Below are 14294 nucleotides of genomic sequence, written 5' to 3'. Positions count from 1 at the left end.
GTTTTTCACTTGATATTTCATTTACTTCACTCCAATCTATCTTGCAAGGCGAGAATACCTCACTCCACCTTCAACCATGCCACAAGAATCAATGTTTTGGCTTCACCCAAGGAGAAAATAGTGGATTTGAAGAATTTCGATCTCGACCCTTTGGAAGGGTCAGGAGCAAAATTCATATTTTGCTTGTTTTCTCTCACTCAACTCCATTCCTCTCACTTTGTTCTTACTTGATTCTTACCTTGGATCTATCTCTCATCATAACAACACTTGCTTGACCTCAAAATGGCTAAAAAGGAGAATTCGTTCAAAATCATGGCCAGGGACAGGACCTATCCAGGATTTCGCTTTGGACCCTTTGGAAGGGTGAGGAGCAAAATCCTTGTCCTAGCTTAGAATCTTCATTTTTGGAGGCAACAATCCATTCAAAGGCAATCCTAAGGGCTTCTCTCACCTTGGTCTAGGCCTGGCTTGGCACAAATTTTGGAGGATAGGATGGATTTTAGGGTTTTCGCTCTGGACCCTTTGGAAGGGTCAGGAGCGAAAATCTTGTTTTGAGCTTATTTCTTCATTCTTTCAACCTCAATCAACTTCAAAAGGCAAGGACACACCTCTTCACACCCATCCAAGCCATAAAAACCAAAAGTTTGACTTGACCTACAAGGAAAATAGGTGTTTTTAGGAATTTCGCTTTGGACCGGGTTAGGAGCGAAATTCATGTTTCTACTCAATTGCTTCAAGTTTGAAGATCACCAATAAGTCAAAGTCACTCCTAAGGACACTTCCAATCCTACTTCACCTTGAACCACCCTAGACTTGGCATAAAATTGAGGGAAAAGAGTGGTTTTGGGGAATTTCACTCTGGACCCTTTGGAAGGGTCCATTCTAGGTTTGGTATTTCATCTTTTCAACTCCAATATTCTCTGGAAGGCAAACATACACCACTCTTTCTCAAGGAACAAGGTTTGTGGCCTAAACATGGAAGAAAAAAGAGGTTTATCAAGAATTTCGCTCTGGAACCTTTGGAAGGGTCAGGAGCGAAAATCTTGTTTTAGGCAAAATCTTCATCTTTCAATGCGTCCAACTACTTCTCAAGGCAAGAACATACCAATCTACCCTCCAACATGCCTTGGACTCCAACGCCTAGCCAAAACAAGGAAGCAAATGAGAGTTATAAGGATTTTCGCTCTGGACCCTTTGGAAGGGTCAGGAGCGAAATTCCCACTTTGGGTTGATTCTAACTACTCCATCTCCTCAATCCAATTTTCAAAGGCAAGAACACATAAAAGTCCTTCCAACCATGCCACAAAACTCAAGAATTTGACCATCTCCAAAAGAAAATATGAGTTTCCAAGAATTTCGCTCTGGACCCTTTGGAAGGGTCAGGAGTGAAAATCTTGTTTAGGACAAAATCCTTCACATTTTTACATCCCATCACTTCAAAAGGCAAAGACATGTTAATCCACTTCCAAATATGTCCAAGGGACTGGAATGTTGGTCTAAACAAGGAAGAAAATGAGGTTTATGGGTAATTTCGCTCTGGACCCTTTGGAAGGGTCAGGAGCGAAATTTCTATTCTTGGACAAAACCCTCACTTTTCAATACTTTGAATCACTTCCTTAGGCAAGAACATGACCAATCTACCCTCCACCATGTCCAAGGAACAAGGATGTTAGCCCAAACAAGGGAGAAAATAGTGTCTAGGGAGAATTTCGCTCTGGACCCTTTGGAAGGGTCAGGAGCGAAATTCACATTTAGGCTCAAATCTTGACTTCATTTCTCACATTTCTTCATCCAAACAAGTGTTTGGCCCTCAATAATGCCTGGGAATGAGTTAGTTCTAAGTTTGGGTCAAAGTAGAATGTCTTATGGAGAATTTCGCTCTGGACCCTTTGGAAGGGTCAGGAGCAAAATTTGACATTTTGGTCTCTCCGTCAGAATTCATATATGGAATATAACATTTAAGTATAAGTGATAAGTTATATTCCATATATACTGTCAGGATGTTTGAGAGTGGTTTCGGACCTCCAGGAGTTATAATGCAAAATCTAGTTTTTGGAGGATTCTTCAATTTTCCAGAGATTCAAATTTCAGGATCAGGATGACATTCTAGACAGCCAAATTTCAAGACATTTGAAGATCAAGATGACATTCTAGACTTCATCACTCCCCAATTTGAGTTAACTCAGACCTCCAAAGATGATACTCACTCACCAAGCTTCTTTGACCTCCTCAAACTCAAACAAGACACAATTAGCAACATAAACAAAACCTTATCCTAAGGAAGACTTTCAAAGATGACCCTAACCCGGAGCATCCACTGACTCACCTTTAGCTAAAACAGAGCCTGCTCTCTTAGTGATCCCTCTGGCAACACTCAGCATGCAAAGGCTAATAGACAAAACCCTAAAAGACCTAAAAATAAACCCCAGAAAGCAAAAAAGTAGGGGTCCCCATTTGCAATGGGGCGATGTGTGAATACGTCACAACACTCTCCAATAGCTTCAATAGTCATGTTAACCAAAAACTTGCCGTTCGATGCCAAAATTACTCTTCTTTCAAGATTATAATGCTTTGCGCACTCCAAAATCAGCTCTGTGCATTGAATGGCTGGAGGGAAGCCGGCAACTAAGACGATTCCGCTCTTGACAAACTTGATGGAAAGGGCTGACGGAGCACGTTCGGCAGTTCCAAATATTTTGTTCTGGAAAGTACCTAAGTTGGTGTCGCTGATTTCCTTCCACTTTGAAATAATCTTGGACTCTGGAAGGAATCCTTTCATCTCATTCTTGATCTACGCTTGCCGGGAAGTGCTTGCAGCCTTGCTAGCCTTGCTAGATTCTGCCATTCCTCCATGAACAAGAACTTCTTAGAAATAAATAAATTCTTCGCTTCTGACTTTTTTCCACCTCTCTTTAAATTCAAATTTCTCCAATAACCTGTGTGAAATGAATTCAAATCCATCGTTTAAAAAGAATTTCCTTACCAAGTTGCTAAGTTGGTGAAAGTTTAAAATCGCCAATTGCATTTAAAATATGTCAGGTTTCCCTTGACAACTCACCATGCAAACAGGTCCCACGATCAAAGTTGAGTTTGAAAATGGAAATTGCCATAATTTCTTAAGTTGTGTCATAAATGCGGAATATTCCCTTTGCATGTCACCAACTCACTAATTGTGAAAATCTTTCCATTTTGGATTCAAAAGGATATTTTGAAAGATTTTCCTTCATTGATAGAATTTTGACAATTTAACCACTTCGATAGGAATCCTGTGCGTCTAGGTTTTCATAAAAGAGAAAATTCTTGTAGAAGGAATTTCTTTTTTTGGAAGAATTTTTTCATGTTTTTGAGTTCATCTTGTCCTGAAAGAGATTTATGATCAATTCATCACCTTTCCTAATTTTTAGGAATTTTTTTCATTCTAAACTCTGGAATCCAAGAGAGAGAAAATTCTCTCATTTGGTCAATTTTTCCTCTGCCTTGGAATTTCTTCATCTTGGGGCGAAATTTCATCTTGAGAAAGGAATTTTGAATTCTTTCCTTGCCTTGAATTCTTTTCATAATTTTGTCCCTGGAAGAAATTTCATCTTGGAAAAGTTGATTTTAAATTGAATTCTAATTTATGTTTCTAATTTTCAATAAGAAAGAGATTTGGGATTGTTAGCAATTTCTATAGGATAAAATGCTAATTAAAGGAACAATACAGATAGATAAGATCTAATTGGGGGGTACAAATAGAGATTCTTAAATTAATGAAAATTGAATGAAAGAAGTATCGCTCTAAATAGGGTCTAAAAATCCTATTTTATTTTTGGTATGTTTGGTTTCGTATAATAGATACCTACCTATTTTTTGCCCTTTTAAAAAAAGTATCCACAAAAAATCTTCCTCTCTTCTGTAGGTATTCATGTCTCGGAAGGAAAATTCCTTTCTTATACCATTCTAGCGCTCTACCTCCAGTTTGGGCGCCAATTTCATGTAGCACAGGAATTTCTACTTTGCACGAGGATTCCTTCACCACCTCATTCTGGCGCTCTCCATCCTTACTTGGGCGCTGAAACCATGTTGTGGAGGAATGTTTTCTTGAGAGAGGAATTCCTTCCTTGCCCCTGTTTGGTGCTCATGTTGTTTCTTGGGCGCTATAACCACCAAGAGGAGGATTTTACCATTTTCATGCTTTTCCTCCTTAACCCTCATTTCGTGCCCCCTACATCTTCTTGGGCGGAATTCTACCATCTAGAAGAATTTTTTTTGTCCAAGGGAAGAATTCCTTCTAAAGGCCATTTTGGTGCTCAGCTTCAAGACTGGGCACTAGAACCATATGCTTCAAGAATTTGGTCTTTAGACGAAAATTCCTCCACAAGGCCATTTTGGCGCTCTATATCCTGACTTGGGTGCTGTTTTCATGATGTGGAGGAATTTTAAGTATTTCTTGCTTTTCCTCCATGCCTTAAGTTTGGCGCTCTATACCTTGTCCTAGGCGCCATTTAGGTGTGGTAGAGGATTTTTGGCTCAAAGTGTCAATTCCTCCATGAGGTCATTTTAGCGCCCATGTACTGACTTGGGCGGATTTTGCCATGGAAGAGGAATTTTGGATTTCTTCTCTTAACCATTTTTTGATCTTTCCAGATTTAGATGCCACTTTTGGATTAAAGTGAATTTTCATGCCTTAGGAGATTTTTCATGCTTTTTCCACTTCAGGAAAGAATTCCACACTTATCCATTTCTCTTATCAATCGCCTGCTTTTTCAATTTTCTGGATTTAGTGATGGATTTTCAGGAATGCTCTACCTTTAGTATCGTGACCACTACCTAAAATGGACCTGCCAAAAATAGACTTACAAAAAATAGTAAGTACTTCAAAACATCGTATCTAGTCAAACCGAGATAGGGAGACACTAAAAATAGAACCCTGCTAAAAATAGTAAGTTTGATTTTTGACCAAATAAAGACAATCTGGGACGCAGTGAAACTTACTAAAAATATTAAGTGCTCAGAATTCATCAAATTTCATTGGAAGCTTCCTTGTAGAGCTCTAACTTCATTGCAACGTTCAAATTTTCTAAAACCCTAAGGAAAAAACCTCAAATCTAAGTCTCAAGGGCAAAACCCTAAAATAGACACAACAGGTTCCAGACTTAGCCAAATTCGCTCAACCGACTTGCAGACTTGATTAAATTTCATCAAAAACACTTGCAGACCAAGGAGACCAAAGGGATTGCTACAAAAAGACCCAAAGAACCAAAACCAAAAGACCAAGAGGACCTAAAAAGTAGGGGGTCCCCATTCAGAATGGGGTGATGTGATTAGGTCACAATAGATCCTCATGTTAGATGATGATAATTAGATGGACGGAAGATCTTTGTGCATGATTGATGGTGAAGCCCCTATGTTCATTCTACTAGTATTTCATTGATTGTGAAGTATCTTGTGTCGTCAATTGAACTCATTTATCCAAGCTTAACTTCAATTGCTACTTCTTCATTGATATGCATCGTCTTGATGGTGTCTATGTCTATGGTAGTGATTTGAACATCATATGCTTACCTTTGGAGATCTCACTAAACTTTGTGGAGTTGTTGCTTTGTATGGAAAAGCAAAGTCTAGTTGAGTTTCACCAAAGATTGTCCATCGCTCTTACATTCCTAGGCTTAGATTAGCTTTCTCTACCCTTTATCCTTTTGCTATTTTTTCAAGTCAAGTTAGTTTCCACATTCCAGCAGCATTTAAGATTCAACGTAAGTCCCTTGTGAATCCAGCAAAATCACATCATACACACTAAGTCTATCCAAGAGCACGTCAAGACCTAACATTTGGAACCTTGGAGTCACCCCATTTGATCACACAGTTTAGCACTTGGGAGGATTTTGTTCAAGAGAGGATATGATACTTAGTTTTTTATTATGTGTTGCATAGTGCATAAAAAATACATCAACAACATCATATGCTAACATTTGTCCTTCAGCAGGTCCAACCGGTGCCCTACAAGTTAATCCTTTATATTTGCAATATCTGGCTAGGTACCACATATGAGCTCATATAAAGAGTCTTTGTATGTTCTATGTCCCTCAACTGTTCATTCAAGTTGTCACTCACTAACTTAGCCCAATTGATGATCTTGGCTCTCTTTGCAATTTCTTCAATGTAATACCACATCCAATGTTCATATGAAGAAGCTTGGGGTGATCCCATGACTCAGTTCAGCATCATGACTAACTCTCCAAATCCTTCCTTAAAGTCAGATTTGAGAAGCTTCTTTGGTAACCTCTTATGTTGATGTCTAGGCTCTTTGATCCACTCATTGTTGATAATCTCAGCACATTTTTCAAGCTTGTTATCATATAATGCTAAGGCATCCTTCTTGCTCTTGTAAACCATGGCATCATATATAGGAAGATCAAATACTTCTGCCACTACTGCCTCTGTGAAGTAAGACAACACTTTACCATCGGGTGCCACAATTTGCCTTTTTTCTGAGTTGTAATGCTTGGCACACTCTACAATCAGCTTGCTACATTGAACTGCAGGGGGAAGCCAGCAATATGAGAGATGTCGTTCCTTGTCAACTTTCTTGCCATCTTGGAAGTATTGTACTTTCCCTTCCCAAACATTCAATCTCGAAAGTCATAGATGTCAACATGACCAAGGTTGGTATCACCAACTCTTCGCCATTTGGAGGAGAGCTTGGATTCAAAGAGTACTCCTCTAAATTCATCCTTCATTTGCACCTGCCTTAAGTTGCCTCCAGTCCTTGATCCCGACATCTATTTGTAAAACAAGTTACTTTGCGTTACAAAATTGATATTGCTTAGGGTTTTTGATGGTTAGATGATGACAAAAGTCATATTGCAAACCTCTTATGTTTTAAAGTCTTTAATTGAATTGCAATGAGCCCGATACAAGAAATATGAACAGAATAAGCCCTAATAACCCTCATGATATGAAATATGAAAATTGTCACAAGAAAACCTACGAAACCCAGGGACGCGTCCCCTACCTGAAAACCCCCGTCCCAGTCCTGGGGACATTTAGGGGACTTGGGGACGGCCAGGGGACGTCCCCCCCGTCCCCAAATTGTCATCACTTTCAACCTTCTACATACCTTGATCAGGATGAAAAACTAAAATTTTCTTTAAAAATCAGATTGCAAACTGGAAATCAGTCTGATATAATGAGATTGCAGTGCTTAGACAACTGAATCAGACCTGAGAATGATAAAAATGACTCAGACCTTTGATCTTATAACAAAATTTCAACCCTAAGGTTTCTTGAGATTCGTAGCAAATGATAAACTTGCCTTAGAATCGGGTCAGCAAATGAAATTTTAACCAGTGTTTATGATCTGATTTTGGTCAGGCTTGTCCTTAGGACTGCTACAGGTCTTGAATGTGAACTTGTTCCAAATCTTCCTCTTGATGCAAATTTGGGAATAGTCTTCCTAGAAGCGAATTTAAAACACTCTTGTATGCTGTGATTACACCTTATTTATTTGGAGTGAATTGGTTACAATCTTCCTTGTTTGCCACAATTTTGGAACAACTTCTTCTTGGTGCTATTTGTTGTGCGAATTTGGAGAAGCAGATCGAATTTGTCTTGAATTGCTTTTGAAATAATGTTTCTTGATATTGTTATATAGGCATCTCCCTTCAAGGATCAAACCCCTTCATCTTTTCTACACATAGCCGACTTGTATTTAGAGGAGCAAGTTGTTTCACCTCCCTATTAAGCGTTTTTTTTCTTAATATAGCCGACTTAGCAAATTAAAGCAAAACGTTTCATTTATGGACACCCCTTGCTTTGGGCGCATTTTACACATTCTATTGCACAAATGAAGGTGCAATTTACATGGTTATTTGCACAAGATTTATAATCTTCTATCCCTTCAACTTGGGCATATCTTCACCATGCATTTGCACAAGCTTCTTATTAGGGCAGAATTTTGATGTCCGTTTGCACAAGGGCGCAATTTCTACCTTCATTTGCACAACCTAGGGCATATTTTGCCCTTCCATTTGCACAAATGAGGCGCAAACCTCATGTTGATTTGTACAAAATTGTCTCTTCATTGTGTTTTATATGTTGAATTGCACAAAAAAACCTAAAGAGGGCGCATTATTCATGCTTGTTTGCACAACTTTGTTGCTTGATTGAGCGCATTTTGATCTTGCATTTGTACAAAATTTGTTGCTAAGGCACACTTTTGGCATGCATTTGTACAACTAGGGCAGCAAATTGGTGTTCATTCGTACAATTCCTTGCTAGGGCGCACTTTCATGGGTCATTTGCACAACTTGGGCACAATTTGAAGGCACATTTGCACAAAATGATCACTATTTGTCATTCTTGCTTAGCCAAATCATTCATTCAAACACCTAAGTTGATGCTACCCTTGCTCAATCCATCCTTCGCTTGGGCGCATTTCTTGCTTCATTTGCACAGTTACATAGCCCAGGGTAAGGACCATGACCTAGGCTAAAACTTGACTTAATCAAATTTTCCTTTTTCACCCTAATTCTCCAATCTTGACCCCTTACTAGCATTGTCTTAGGGTCTTGGAATTCTCGCTTCTCTAGCATGGACGTATTTCTAGGGTCCATTCGCACAAATTGCTCATGGTGAGCAAGCCGTCATCAATACCATGACCTAAGGAAAATCATGACTTAGTCAAAATTTTCCTTTTCAAGCTTTCATGAGTTCATCACCTCCACTCTTAATTATTTGGATGAATTTCATCATTGGAAGGTGATTCTTGACAACCATGCCTCAATCCTGACCTATGGTATCCTAAAACCCTAGAAACTATTCATGCTTTCAATTGAGATTCGGGTGACTTGATCACTTCCTAAGGTCAAACTTCATACTTGGAGCTTAAAATTGACTGCTAGCCATCTTAACCCTAGGAAACCAACGCGACGAGAGAGCAAAAAGAGGGGGTCCCTGTTTGTAATGGGGTGATGTGTGAAAAGGTCACAACAACACCCTATGATGAGTAATTCCCCATGCTCTTTCGAGTTGATGTTAGGAGAGAAGTAAGGAATCAGGGCTTGAGTAGGTTAACTATCAAATGTATTATAGAACATTCCTTGTTTCTTATTTTAATATGATTTAAATGCATAGTGATGTATGTTAATCATTAGGAATTGGCAGCCTCCTAGTTGGAGACATTACACCTATACAACATAAAAAAGATTATGTTCTTAGCTTTTTGCATCATTGCATGGGGGTCTACTCAGTCACACCCTGATGACTCCATTTTTGTCAAATTCACAATTCACATCCATTTGTCGTTCTACATTTGATTGATGTCATGTTTACTAAAAAGTAAAATGCAAAATGTCAATTATGATTTTATGCTATTAACATTGTATTGCAGAAGCTACTCATGATTTTGTGTGTAGGTTTGAGGAGATGATTTTATCAAAAACACAAAGAAAGCATGAGGTGCCATATAAACATGTATTCTTTTAAATTTGTTTGTTTATTTCAATTGCTATTTTCATTACTTTAGCATGCATGATTCTTGTAGATCACATGCATGCCAAAGAGGGGGCAAAATGTAGAGGAAAAAAGTGGATACCTCACCCGTTTTCTCTCATTTTGCATTCAGTTTTGCCATGTCATAGATACATCATCTAGATGGTCAACTTCTCTTATTTTTCACACAAAGTTGGACCTTATCCCTGAAACTATTACCTAAATCTCACATCCTTCACCATCAGATGAAAACCGGTCATTATTCTTTAGCCTCTTAGACTAAAATTTAAAAAATGGGCATCGTCCTGCCCACTAGAGAGAACTTCACACACAACCTTGCTTCCTTAAATCAAAGCCTTTTTTCCCACTTCCTCAAGCCAAGCATTACAAATTTGACCATTATCCATCAGCTTGCATGTTGAATGCATTGAATTGAGCACCTATGGTTGTGTATTTAAAGACAAGTCCTAGGACATTAGTTATCATCAAAATTCATTATCAAAGGGCATCATCTAAGAACCAATTTGGATCAAATAGCATCATCTGTACTTTCTGCATTACAAATGCTCCCCCCAGCTTATAGCAAATCTCCAAGGTGCTTGTCGACACCCATTTTGTCTGAGACACATGTATGGGCAGAGACAAGAAGAAAATGAAGGACATTTATCAAAGGATAAAACTGCATGTAGGCAAAGAGTCCAGAGACTAAACTGCACGCAAAACCCAGACCTGAGCAGATCCAGATTCATAGTTCCGATTCTTCACAGTCTGACAGGCATTCAATTCCAGAATGCTGATTTTGGTCACCAAGCGCAATACACAGCAGAATTCTTTCATTGTCATTCACAAGTCACTATAAAGCTGACTCGTTGAGCCTCTTGCAACCAATTTCATTTATCATTTACATATACTTTCTCACTTTATATTAATTTAGATCTGATTGTTATTAATCAATTCATCATTCATCAGATCCTAATTTAATTGTAGGGTGTATTTTATTTCCTTACAAATATCATTTTTTTTTTTTTTTTTTGACTATGCCTAGTAAACTTTTTAACATAACTGATGACGCTGGCATGACACGCCCTCTGGCTCCACGTTAACGCTTTTGACCCAGAGCTATGACGTTAACGCTTTTGACCCAGAGCTATGAACCAGTGAGACCACAAACGGAGGACTTTATCCCAAAGTTCCCAGACTCGGACTCGGCTCTGACTCGGCAAGGCTGACTCGACTCGTGACTCGGCTCGGACTCGGCAATGACTCGGCAACGACTCGGCAAAATAAGAAAACCCTTGAAATTTAGAGATTTTTAATGATTTAAAACTTGTTTCATACACCCATTATCAAATTAAGCTTAAAGACACTATAACATCATCAAATAGAAGCTAATTTGATCACATACATAAACATACATCCATCACATGCGTAGAAATGTAAATTGTAGTTGAAGGAATTAGAAAACATAGATATATAGAGTTATAAATGTTGTCCAATATATATAAAATCCACGACTTCAAATGTTCCCAAACATATATGTAACTCTAAAGTGTAAACAAAAACAAGTCTATGGCTCAGGCTCTGGCTCAGCCTCATCTATCTGCCTCCTAGAAAGGTATCTAAGGTAGGTCCTGGATGACTGAGTAGCCATAGTCTCTGCCTGTGATGTGTCAGTCTAAGTAGCCATAGGTGTTGTGCCTGATCGTGCTCTATCCTCCTCCTCTTCCATAGCCACAGCCTCAGCCTTTCTGTCTGCCTGGTCAACCCACTCAAGGTCCTCATTAGTGAAGACTGGATCGGTAGACTCAATGAGCCAATCGGACTATAGTGTTGCCCCAATGTGATTTGTGCAAGCTTTTTACCTCTTCCTCTCAGTTGGTTGCAAAACTATGGCTTCCTATTTTTCCAGTGTTCCATGGGCGTTGGGGACGAGGGGACGCGTTTCCAAGATGGGGGGACCAAGGGCCTAAGTTTGGGGACGACAGGGGGACGGCAACAGGGGGGTGGCGGTGGGGTGGTGCTGATATAGTTATACATATACATATAGTACTTGAAAAACTAGTTTTGAAAAGATGTATGACACTATTACAGTATAAGAATTACATTGTCAAATGAGACTATAGAAAATTTGAAATACTAAATCTAAATACCAATTACCAAGATTTCTAAGTTGTGTTTTTATATGGAGCCTAATCAGACTCGTAGGTTAGATTTTCCCTACTTCTATCGGCGCGGTTTCCCCCTATATTTTTCAACGGGGGTTTGGGGGCAGTGCCCCCAAGTTGGGGTCAAGGGGTATCGCCCCTTGCGGGGTCAAGGGGCAGCACCCCTTGCGCGTTCCTTGTCGCGATACAGGGCGGGGTCGAGGGGCAGCGCCCCGCGAGGCCAAAAAATCATTAAAAAATGTTATGTTTTGTTTTTTGTTTTTTTTACTGCACTGTTTTAAGTGACTCTGGCCGGGTCATGACCCTCAGACTCGGCGAGTTAGGGAGTCACTCGCTGAGTCAGGCGAGTCAGGCGAGTCACACCCCCTGACCCGTCCGAGCCCAGGTCAAGGTCATCGTGACCCGGTAGGGGTCACCCGGCCCGGTGACTCGCATGACTCGCCGCGAGTCACGAAACTCTGCTTTATCCCCACACTTCACTTGTTCAAATCCGCGAGCACAACAGCCCAGAGAAGGCACAAGGCCTTGCAAGTACAATGACCCAGCAGGAGTTTGAACCTTGGTGGCCACTTCACCAACGAAGTGTTTTAACCGCGACACTTTTACATGTCCAAAGACTCAAATATCAAATTATAACCATAAGTTAAAAGAATTAATTTACCAAGAACAAGTAACCCATTACCCTACAACCCTAACATTTTATAAATATGGCAAAGCAGTGAGTGTTTAATCTGTTCAATGCAACAATGAAAAATCCACTGCTCCTAGTTTTATGATCAACAGAAAAAGGGTTGCAGGGGTTATCAACCACTATATAGCACCATTACAGAATCTAATCTCACTGGAAAAAGCGAACCAGGATCAGAAGGAACCACCTACTTTAAACTTGTCTTCAACGCATTAACAGGATCTTCCAAATCTTCGCTCCACAGTTTAGTGGTGACAAAAACCTCATCCCTTGTAACAACCCCATTTTGAAAGGCCTCCTTGAGAGCGTCCCCTAATGCTATCTCTGACCCATAAAGGCTGGCCGTATCAAAGTGTCTATACCCTACCTGGAGATTCATATAAATAATTATCAAGAAAATTTTACTTAAATCACAAATTAAAAATAACTATCGTAATAAAGAAAAGAATTGTGCTAATGTCCACAAGGAGCAAAATAGGTCAATGGGCTGCATGGATTTAGTCTGTAAGGCTGGGGTTAAGCAGTAAATTGGAGGGGAGAAAAAGAGAATTTGGTTGATAACGCTGTTATTAAGTGTTCCTGTAGAATATAAATGAATTCTCTGCAGCCATCAAAAGGATATATGGAAGAGAGAGAGAAAACATAAAACTTACCTCCAAAGCTGCAGCTACTGCTCCCTTAATTTCATCATAGTTCTGTTTGTCTGAAGCGGTTCCAAGACCAATTAATGGTATTGTGGTGCCGGAATTGAGTTGAGCAACTCCACCTAAACTGCCCATTTCTAGAGAATATGTCTAACGGGTCTTCACACATTGTGTGTCCATGCAACAAGACAGAAATACATTACAAACTGAATTTCGTATTTACAGAGTAGTGGAAATACGTTTTGAAGCAGAGTTACCATCAATACACATTTGCCTTTCATAATGATATTCACTGAAAATTAAAGAATAATAGTGTGAATTGAACCGAATGAATAGAAGTATTTACCTGCAAAAATTCGTCTCGATGCTTGAAGGTGAATCTGTTCAAAGGCTTCGAAATGCATGCAGAGAGTGCTTCCGACCAGAGGTTTTTTGAAATATAATCGAGTGGAATCTGTGGCAACAGGTGTCGCTTAAAGATAACTGATATGACCGCAAACTGCTGTACATGAAGTCAGCATGTTCAAACATTTGGTTCTCTTTCATTAGCAGACGATTTCAATAATACAATGCGTGTGTACCTATTTGTCGTTATTTTATCAAACAGAGAATTGTTTTGGGAGGCGTGTCACTAGGTACCAAGGTGAGGATAAAACTTAGCTTAGTCAAAAGTTTCATAAGTGAATCAATTTTTATAAGTGATCTAATTATACGAGGGAGAGAGTATTCATAAGTTGAGCATCCTATCTTTTTGTTTCTTAAAATCTTAATAAAAAATTTCAAATCATTTCCCAAGTTTTCTTTAGGATCACATCATTAAATATGATATCACATAGCATGTGTTTTGTCAAGGTGTTCAAAAAGGTCCAAAGAAAAAATGAGATTGATATTTGTGCATTAAGTCATGTTTTATTAGTGTCGTGATTTAGCATCACATGATTTGTTATTTTTTAGATCTAAGAATACATTTCATTCAATTATGGGTGGCCACCATCAAGAGTAACAACTTTAAAGTCCAAGTTATTGGTTCAATATTGTTAAAAATGTGGACATTAAATCAACAAGAGCTTTAGAACATGCTCAACTACTTGATCTTTTCCACTAGTTGTTGAAAATAAATTTGAATTCGTAAAGGTTATAGGGGAAATGTATCAGTGGTCATTATCAGATTTCAACGAATTTTTGTTGGTGTCTTTGTATGCAACTTAACTACTTATAGCTATTGTTCTAGCTTCTGGGTAGTAATGATGCACAACATGGGATTCGTTATGCATGCAAGGGTCAAAAAGTGGTCATTTCAAAGTATCGCACAATACCTACTTAAAG

At 39.0% G+C, this 14294-nt stretch overlaps 1 protein-coding gene across 2 annotated transcripts in view; it reads right to left on the bottom strand.

Annotated features, from left to right (window-relative positions):
* Positions 1-13483, bottom strand: part of LOC131035559 (non-functional NADPH-dependent codeinone reductase 2-like) — a 124497-nt gene extending 111014 nt beyond the window's left edge. Inside the window, exons 1-3 of one of the 2 annotated variants that reach the window (XM_059217054.1) lie at positions 13315-13483; positions 12978-13127; positions 12516-12691 (exon numbers count right to left, since the gene is read on the bottom strand). In XM_059217054.1, the coding sequence (XP_059073037.1) occupies positions 12516-12691; positions 12978-13103 (302 nt within the window). In that variant the 5' untranslated portion in view covers positions 13104-13127; positions 13315-13483. The remainder of the gene's footprint in view (positions 1-12515; positions 12692-12977; positions 13128-13314) is intronic. The other variant, XM_059217055.1, reaches the window with a different exon arrangement.
* Between the last annotated feature and the right edge of the window lie 811 nt (positions 13484-14294).

Source organism: Cryptomeria japonica, chromosome 3 (assembly GCF_030272615.1).
Source record: "Cryptomeria japonica chromosome 3, Sugi_1.0, whole genome shotgun sequence".
In the NCBI taxonomy this organism is placed as follows: domain Eukaryota; kingdom Viridiplantae; phylum Streptophyta; class Pinopsida; order Cupressales; family Cupressaceae; genus Cryptomeria; species Cryptomeria japonica.
This window is presented reverse-complemented; position numbering and strand designations above follow the sequence as displayed.